This window comes from Dromiciops gliroides, chromosome 2 (assembly GCF_019393635.1).
Source record: "Dromiciops gliroides isolate mDroGli1 chromosome 2, mDroGli1.pri, whole genome shotgun sequence".
In the NCBI taxonomy this organism is placed as follows: domain Eukaryota; kingdom Metazoa; phylum Chordata; class Mammalia; order Microbiotheria; family Microbiotheriidae; genus Dromiciops; species Dromiciops gliroides.
In genome coordinates, this window is record NC_057862.1 from 268,638,318 (window position 1) to 268,648,206 (window position 9,889).

General features: G+C 42.1%; 1 protein-coding gene across 1 annotated transcript; it reads right to left on the minus strand.

Moving 5' to 3' along the window:
* Positions 1-369: 369 nt before the first annotated feature.
* Positions 370-5,081, minus strand: NFKBIA (NFKB inhibitor alpha). The gene is made up of 6 exons (XM_043988924.1): positions 4,654-5,081; positions 3,810-3,918; positions 3,110-3,320; positions 2,639-2,727; positions 2,229-2,489; positions 370-1,475 (listed from the first exon to the last, which is right to left on the minus strand). The coding sequence occupies exons 1-6, from the start codon at positions 4,899-4,901 to the stop codon at positions 1,428-1,430; spliced, it is 966 nt and encodes a 321-aa protein (XP_043844859.1). The 5' UTR covers positions 4,902-5,081; the 3' UTR covers positions 370-1,427.
* Positions 5,082-9,889: the final 4,808 nt, after the last annotated feature.

Consider the following 9,889-nt stretch of genomic DNA (forward strand, 5'->3'; position numbering starts at 1 on the left):
GAATATGAATTACTATGTCATTCTTAAAGTTCCCTACATGGTAATGATCAAACCTAGGGATATAGAGAGGTAATGAACACCAGGTATGAAATGAGGCTGTCAAGATGTGTTCAATGTATTGGGTTTATTTTGCTTAATTGTACTTCTTTGTTACAAGGAAAGTATTATAGATTTAGATCTAAAAATCTTTAAATCTATACATTTAGACCTTAGAAATCCTCTAGATCAACCCCCTCATTTTTTTTTTGTTTTGTTTTTGGTGAGGCAATTGGGGTTGTGACTTTTTCAGGTTCACACAGCTAGCGTTAAGTGTCTGAGGCCACATTTGAACTCAGGTCCTTCTGAATCCAGGGCCAGTGCTCTATCCACTGCACCACCTAGGTGCCCCTCAACCCCCTCATTTTAAAGATGAGTAATTTGAGGCTCAGAGTTTAAGTGACTTACCTCAAGTCACACAAGTACTAAGTAGTAGAGCTGGGATTCAAAAACAGGTCCTCAGCTACAAAAGCTAAATTTTCCATTACACTGCAGTAGGTGGGTGGTAGTGATTTTTGCAAAGTGGTAGCAATGTAGGGGAACAAAAGCATCAAACCCCATAAAGTTTCCTCTAACTAGGAAAAGTATAGGCCATTGCTTGTCATTCTCACGTTGACCCCAACATGCCTGCTACCCATCATTTGCCAAAAGGAGATAGCTGGTGTGTGTAGTGCTTCTCAGAAGCATGGAATTAGGAATGGAACTAGGGTAGCCTGATGGTTGTAATTAACTGTTTCTCTTCCCTGCTATGGAATGTGTACTCTCCCTTGACTCAAGGATTAATTTGGGTATGATGTGAATCCTCTATCATCTATAAAGAGAATAGAGAAAACACCAACAACTAGGATGATCCTGCATATAGAAATCATTTAATAAATATACATCTTAAAAGTACCAAAACATCACCAACAACATAAACATAATATACACTATTTACAAGAGGGTGTAATCATCACTGACATGGTGATAGGATCAGAAGTCAAATCTTGAGCAGAGCTCAAGATTTTCCTTTTAGTTGATCTATTAATGATCACAGAAAACAGCTGTGGTCAGCTATTAGAATCCATGGAGCAAGTCAGCTGAATACTTGGTGATGAAGATTCAATTCTTCTGGGCAAACCAAACGTTGGATGAACTCCCCCAAAACCTCAAACGCCTCTTAGGAAATTTTCTTTGAATTTCCAATCTTCTTCCTTGTTTCACACCAAGATTTCACCACAAGGACAGGATATGAGACACCCTTCTGTTACAATAATGTGTTTCAGGCCAACCTATATAGTTTTGTGTGCACTTTTTTTGTGTGTATTTTAAAATTTTTTAGAAAAATAAAATATCTTTTTTACAAATTATACAGAGTAGAGCAGCTTCATGCTCTTTCAGTTATGTTCAGTTCATAATGCTAGCCGTTGGCCTCCAATCACACAGTCATCATAGAGTACCTGAAAGGAGAGAAAAAAGGCAAGTTAATGTTTATTTGTTTTTTCTTTTTAGTGAGGCAATTGGGGTTAAGTGACTTGCCCAGGGTCACACAGCTAGTAAGTGTTAAGTGTCTGAGGCCGGATTTGAACTCAGGTACTTCTGACTCCAGGGCCGGTGCTCTATCTACTGAGCCACCTAGCTGCCCCCAAGTTAATGTTTAGAGCTTCAAAGGAAAGGAGTTCAGTAATTCTCAGGCTTCATTCTCCATTATACAATTTTTTTTTAAAAAGGTAAAGATATTTGCCCTTAAGAAGGGCAGATTAAGCCAAAACAAAGTTATAAAATTACCTTAGGGCATGGGTGAGTCTTTGGGCATTTTTATAGGTAGAAGATATTGGTTTAAGAGAAAGATTTGATATAACATTCACTTTTGTGACATTTTGATAGGGTGAAACAGAATGTATAGAGAGTTGATAAATCTAAATTGTATTCTTCCTCTTTACTCCCAAGGGCTACTATGCCCCAAGGGAACAAGGAAGAAATGGGATCTACAGCCAGAAGAGCTCTAAGAGGTTCAATCTCCTCATTCTGAAGCACAAGAAACTGAGGCCCAGAAAAGTCCTTGACTTGACAAAGGCCAGAAATACATAGCAGAGATAGGATTTGAACCCAGATCCAATGTGCCACACTTATCCTAGTTCTAATTTAGGGTTGGGGTTTTTTTTTTTTACAGGGTGTTGTAAGAGGTCAATAAGTGTTGCAATAATACTTACTTCATCCTCTGTGAATTCTGACTCTGTGTCATAGCTCTCTTCATCTTCACTCTCCGGAAGCATTTGCAGGTTTTCCATGGTCAACTGTCCCAGTTGCTTCTGAATAGTAGTGTTTTCTCTGCCCCAAGTGAGTTGATATGGAGAGTAACCCTGGTAGGTAACTTTGTTCACATCAGCCCCACACCTCAAAAGGAGTGATACCAGTTCAGGATTCTGCAGGTCTACAGCAAGATGGAGGGCAGTTCGGCCATTACAGGGCTCCTGTAATCCAAGGAAATTATGATGCTTATAATCTATATATGAAATAAAAATACATTTGGGGAGTGGGGGTGGGTTTGACCACAAGGGCTACAAAAACAATACTTTTCTGCATCCTTGCCATATGACCATTTAAAAGGTGTTATAATCACCTGAGCATTGACATCAGCTCCCAAGGACACCAAATGTTCTACTATTGCTAAGTAGCCATGGATGGAAGCCAAATGGAGGCACGTGTGACCTGCAAGAATAGCAAAGGAAAATATATGTAATCATTCACATTAACACTAACATTTCCTGCTACTTCCAGAAAAGGACCTTTTCATCTCATTTTCTTAAAGGAGTTAAGCTATACGTGTTCTGAATTTTTAGAACCCAGACTTCTAGTCTTCCTCCCAATAGGTAAAGTTCTCTGAACTAAATTAAACTGATAAGGGAGCCAGAAAGGACATTTTTTAAAGGGTATCAAATTTTTAGACACTAGGCAAGTTCTTTCCCAACCTTGGGGCTTAGATTCTGTATTAAACTGGTTAAAGTAAGCCAAATTCTAATGTGTCCAGGGCCTTTTTAAGATCCTCACTGCCCCTTAGAGAGAGGGAGAATGACTGGAGATGCAGTCATACCATTATAATTTGTGGATTGTAGCACTGAGAGGAGGTCCTGGGTTTGGCAGTATTGAGTAAGCACTCCTACACCAGCCAGGCAGCCCTGCTCACAAGCAAGGTGCAGAGGTGTATTCCCTTGAAAGTCCCTGAGCTCTGGGTCACAGCCAACTTTCAGGAGTGTCTCAGCAATCTCTGGCTGTTTGGTGATCACTGCCAAGTGAAGAGGAGTCTACAAATCAAATAAAGAAAAGAAAACAGTTAAGCCACAGGTCATAGAAAAACATTCTGGGATTCCCTTAAAAGTGAACACTTCCCTAGCTAGATTTAGGGACTGCCAATCTGCCTTATTAAGATCAAAGCTATTAACCCAAAGCCCAAGAGTAAATGTTACCTATGGAGAAATTTCTCATGCTTCAATATCACTGTAGCACTTTTTTGGAGTCGGGGTCCTGGGTTCAAATCTTGGGTTTACTTTTTGGTTAGGTAAGTAACTTTAAGTTACTTCATTGAACCTCTCGATTTCCTCATCTTTAAGACGAGGGTTGTACTAGACCTACTTCTAAGGTCCTTTCCTCATGTAAATTCTACTACCAAAGAGGCAAGTGAAGGACTGAGTAACGTTTATGCCATTCTGGGTTATAACCAACACGCTTGTTGATTCAAAGCCTCTCAAATGGGGCCAAGGAGGGACAAAACGTGCTTTGTGAAGGGGACGCACCTGTTGCAGATTGTTCTGAGAGTTGAGGAAAGCCAAGTCCCCTGCCACTTGTCGGATGACTTCCAAAGTCAAGGTCTTCTCTTCGTGAATGATGGCCAAGTGGAGAAACCTGAAGTAGCAGCATGGGGCAAAAAAAGAAAAAAAAAAAACCCACAGCCGTGAGTGATGCCCAGCAGGGCTGTGGGAAGGTGCAGGGGGAAGGAGGAAGGAGGAAGGAGGGTTGCGCAAAGTTGGGGTTTCTGAAGGCCGTGGCCGGTGTTTTCCGCGAGGTTATTATGAGCTGAGTGTTCCTGGCACTACCCCAGGGACTTTCCGGGCCCTCCCCCACCCCTCCCAGGCTGGCGCCGGCCCGGCCCCGCCCCTCCTTCCCCAGCAACTGGAACGCCCTGTACTTCCCCCTCCCAACAGGGGCCCGCGGCGCCCCTGGCCCAAGGCCAAGCCCCGCAGAAAGTCCCAGCACACTTCTCCCCCTCCCCCAGGCTACCTTATGCAACCTGGGACTTTATGTCCCCCACCCTGCGGCTCTGCCAAGATCCGGTCCCAAAGGGCAAAGGATTTCGTACGTTTTTTGAAAAGGGGAGGGGGGCAAGGCGAGGCAATGAAAGTTACGTTTGCTCGCTCCTAAGGGTAGGGAGGAATAAGACGTGGTGCCCGGGCTCAGTTTTCGGGCAGCGCGCAAATGCTAGTCAGGCTTTCTGGCATTCCCTGCAGCTACGTGCATATTTCTTCGGCTCTGGAGTTGCAACCAACTGAAGGCTGCCTCCTCTCCCCTCCACCTCCCCCCCGCCCCCCAACATATCTTCATCCCTATCCTTAACAGCCTGGTATATGCGGTGGCACTTACGTGTCTCCGTCCTCGGTGACCTGCTGTTTCCAAGGCTCTTGGGGCGGCCCAGGTTGCGCCTCCTGGGGCTGGATCCGGATTTCTTTCAGCTCCTTCACCATCAGCTCATAGTCTTCGTCCTTCATGGAGTCCAGGCCGCTATCGTGGCGATCATCCAAAATCCTCTCTTTTTTGAGCCCGTCCCGGGGGCTCTCCATGCCATGATCATGGGAGTTCTCCTCCTCGAGCTGCCTTAATGGACGAAACATGGCGCTGCTCAAAACCCACTAGCTTCGTCTCTTTACAGGGCTCTAAACAGCCAGCGAGCGCAGGAAGGGAGCCGAGGGGGGCGGAGGAGGAAGGAGGCTCTTCAAGCTTGTTCTTGCAACGCTGGAACAGTCAAACCGTCAGTCGAACAACTGAAGGAGAGCTCGGTGGCGCCGCCGACCTATATGCTCAGGCAGGGGATTTCTCAGGGGCGGGGTTAGGCGCAGGGAATTTCCAAGCCAGTCAGAGCAAAAAGAGAGAACTAGTCTGGTCCTGCCTAGGAGGGGGAAAAAAGCCTAAAGCCCGTGCGAGGGTTCAACAGAGAAACTCCCTATGATGAACCACCGGGGTCATTCACAGGGAACTTTTTGATGAATGCTTAAGACATTGGAAAGTCCTCCCTGCATGTCCCCTCCTTTTCCCCCAGGTATTTCCCTGCAGCCCAGACTCACTCTAATCCTACCAATTTGCAAAATACCTTTCCTCCCCCATTTTCTGGCTCATGTTCCCCCCTCCCCCTAGACTTTTCCTTTATCAATTTTATATTGTATGCATTCTGACACCCCAAACTTTCAACCATACAGAAATGAATACATCAGTAAATGAATTTTTTTAAAAACCCCAGAACATTCAAGTGCTAAGTGCAAAGTACAGTGGTGCTAAACGCTGGGGATACAAATAGAAAAGCAAGACTATCCCTACTCTATAGAAGTTCAAATTCTATTAATAGGGAAAGACAAATCGTGTAGGAAGTTTCAGCTTCAAGTCAGATGGAAAGGCCCAGAGGTCGGTCCTTAGATTATAGCAGCAAAACAGAAGTTAATACATCTTCTTTAGTATACTTTCCATGGCTAATTTTTAATGATTTAATGAAATAATGATTTCAACTGGTCTTTGCTTTAAAAGGAAGTCTTTTAAAGAAGAAAAATGGAAATGATGGTTGCATGCAGGGATCCACTCCACCAAACTTCCTCTGTGTGAAAGTGTAGTCTAGTGGTTGGAGTGAGACAGGAATCTTAGATTCTATTTCTCTGTTTGCAGTATAAAGCTTACTGATTCTTTACTTTTCTTATCTTCATAGTTGGGAATTCTGACAAAGAGTTAAAAAGCTAGGTGCTTTGGGATTCTCAAATGAAAAATACTTCTTGTGGCCTGATAGAGTTTGCGCAAGCCCTACATCCTAGACAGAAAGGGAATATAGACTGATAAGCTTTTTTCTTCAATGCTAATAACTATTCTTATTGAGTTACTCTTCACTGTACATGAAACTGTTAAGTATGAAATAGTAATAAAATAAAGTCAAGTGTTTAGGGCCCCTTCGTTTATTTTTGAAGGCAGAGGTTATAGATATTGCAATTAACCCAACATGTTTTGCAGATATTAATCCAGGTCTGGCAAATTAAGCTATAAAGATAGCTTAATTACTTCATCTAAAACTTTTGTTTAATCATGTAAAAAGGATTGGGGGAGGGAAGGATGTTGGGGAGATGTAATTCAAAGAATAATGCTAACAGATGTCTGTGAAAAACATGATATCTAAACACTATATGCTAACTAAGACCAAGAGTATGTTTAAGTCAGGTAACTTGTGGGGAGGAGTGGTATGTGATAGCATACTTAAAAAAATATTTTCCTCAAATGTTGTTTATACTTGGTGTTCACCCCCTTTCACTGTAAAGCACCAAAAACCTAACTGCTTCACTTATTGGTAATGGAGAAAATGGGAAACGTCATCCATTCATCTGTTCATCTATCCTTCTATCCATCCATCCATCCTTTATCCAACAAGCAATTTTTAAAGTTGTATTCAAGATACGAAGAAAAAAAGATAGTATTTTTCCTTAAGCCATATTCCATTGGGAGAAATAACATGTATACAGAAAAAAATATGTAAGAAGTAACTATGGGGCACAAACAAGAGAGATATCACAAGTGGCTTCTCTGAAGGACTTCTTAGCATTTACATAGCAATTAAAGGTTTGCAAAGGGGCAGCTAGGTGGCACAGTGGATAAAGCACCAGCCCTGGATTCAGGAGTACCTGAGTTCAAATCTGGCCTCAGACACTTAACACTTACTAGCTGTGTGACCCTGGGCAAGTCACTTAACCCCAATTGCCTCACTTAAAAAAAAAAAAAAGGTTTGCAAAACTCTTTACAAATATTACATCATTTTATCCTCATAGCAACCTTGGGGAGTAGGTGCTGTTATTTTCTCCATTTTACAGATGAGGAAACCAAGGCAGATAGAGTTTAAATGACTTGCCCAAGGTCATACAACTAGAGACAGATTTTGAAATAAGGTATTCCTGACTGTGGGTCCAGAGCTCTATCCATTGTTCCACTTAGCTGACCCTTAAGTTGTGGTCCTGTCCATGTTCCAGAAAAATATCTAAACTGGTGTAGCACTCCCTTCTGAGCTATTCTTCCATATTAATCCTCACAAAATTGCAAGTTAGGTCCCCAGGGACATAACTACTACTCCCATAGATTCCGTGGTACCCTGTGAGTGCAGGCTCCTAGAGCTCACAAACCCCTACCAGTGTGTTTCCAATGAATGGTCAGTCAGAAGACACAATTAGATCAAAGCAAAGGAATTTATTAAAATGGCATTGTAAGAACTAGAGCTATAAAACATTTCCCCTCATGAACTTGTGGCACACTTGGTGACAATTATTATTATTAAAAGGAAGAGGGTGCATACATTTAGAGTACAATGAGAATTTGGTACACATGTAGGGATCACACATAACCAATGCAACTCATGCTTTTAGTAATACAGGATATTGATATACTTTCTCTCTTTGTCAAGTCTTCATGGCCTTCCCCATCCCCCAACCCCCATATCTATAGCTGGGGTCCTAGGGACTGTTCTTCTCCAGAGTGACTCTTAATAGCCAGGGATAGCTTTCTTTTGAGTTCATAGCCTGTTCTCTTTTCTGCTGTGAGACATCAAAGTTACTTCCAACTTAGAATGCCTCTATTCCCATGTCTGTCTGGAGAATATGTATCTCTGCTTTTTGCTGGATCATCTCAACTGTACTTCAAACTCTCTTGAACCAACAAACTTTCAAATTGCTGGATGTGGTGAAGTATTTATTCAGCTAGATGACTTGAACAATGGAGGTGGGGGGGTGGGGAGGAGAAATCCCCTCCTCCTCCACTAGAGTGATTCTTGGAATTCCTTGTTCATTGTAGATTCCTAGTCTAAACTAGCTCTTAATATCCAACTGCATCATTTAGGGGTCACAGGAATGGTGTAGAGGGGATGACCAATCATTATTTGTTAGTCATTCTTCACTTCTGCTTCAGAGATAAAGGTATTCATATTAAATAAACAGATAGTAGTGTGTTAACACATTTATACCTCATCATTCTGTGTCTATAACAGAGCTAGAGGAGGGGAAACAAAGTCCTCTCTCCCACTTGGATCACTCTGCTTCTTGCAGTGGGTTAACAACTTAGATCAGACCTCTTCAAATTGTGTCCTTGAGGGCCATTAATGTGTTTGCAAAAATTTCTCTATGTTCTTATAGTGCTTCTTATACATTTCTAATGTAGGGAAGCTGGGTTTATAAGTTAGTACAGATGAAGGAGAAGAAAGTAAAAAATATAAAAATATATTAAAAATATGAGTGTGGTACAATGGGAAGAACACTGCCTGTGGAATTAAAGGACCTGGGTCCAAATTCTGCTTCTGGAAGCTTAGTCATCTGTGTGACTCTTGGATAGTTCCTTAACCTCCCTAGGCTTCAGTTTCTTCATCTGTGAATTATGAGGGTTAAACTATATGGCTTCTGAGATCCCCTTCCAATTTTATCTCTATGATCTTGTGAAACTTCAGAGAAGTAGTAATGACTTCTAATTAATCTAGCACAGGCACTGCTAGCCAGTCCCTATCATTTACCTACCATTACAGTTTGTTCTTGGTTTATTGTTCTGGCCTTCCATCTCCTCAGTAGGGGAACTGAACTCCCCAGTGCTCCAATTCCATCTCACTTCAGATTTCTGAGAAACAATTAATTGTATTTTTGGCTTTAGTCTAAAGAGTCCTCTTCAGTAGAGGTGGGAAGAGAGATTGGAATAGAAGTAAAAAAGATATCCAGGTACAAACATGAATCAGATATGGAACAGGCAATTTTATGCCCACCCTAGAAGGGAACTGCTAAGCAAGAAAGACTCGCAGAATGATTACAGTCAGTTGACTGGCTAATATGCAGGCCTCATTGGGAACTTTGTAACAGGGCAGCTCATTGGTTACTTTTACATTTCACCTCCATTGGGTCCAATCAATGCCAAGTGTATCCCTTTTCCACTGGTTTCCTCTCTCTGTGGGCAACTCCTTCCTTCGTTCCAAGGTCTGCAGCTGCCTCTGCTGCTGCAGTTTCTGTTGCAACTGCTCAATGCTCCACTGTTTGTGAAGAGGGAGAATTCTAAGTCTTTTGAAATCTCACAATGCTCTGTGCCCAGACACAAACAGCAGGCAGCCCCATCCCAGACACTAGGAGGCCATTTGTTCATGGGTTGGCAGGTGGAGGGAAAGTCCCCCTCCCTTTGCCTTGGCCCTTGGAAACTAGTCATCCTCATACCTCAAAGCCAGCAAGAAGGAGAAGCCTGAGGAGGTGGGGATAGCCCCTTTAGTATATGCCTAATATTCCAACTTAGCAGTCAATTAAATAAGTACCCATGACTGATAAAAAGGGCTTCTTTATCACACAGCCTAGAGGCTACTAGGTACTAGGTAGTAGTAAATATACTATATGTATATGTGTATGTATACATAGGTACTAGGAAATAGACTATATGGTTTATAACATATTTGTAGTTTTTGTAGAATTGCTGCATAGGAGGAAAGAATCTTTTACTGAGACTTAGTTTAACTGGGTTCCAATTCTACATAAGTTTGGTGACCCTGAATTTAATTTTTTAACCTTATCTCTCAGTGCCCCTTCTTTCTCACTTGTAAATGAAAGAATCGGACTAGCTTTTCTTT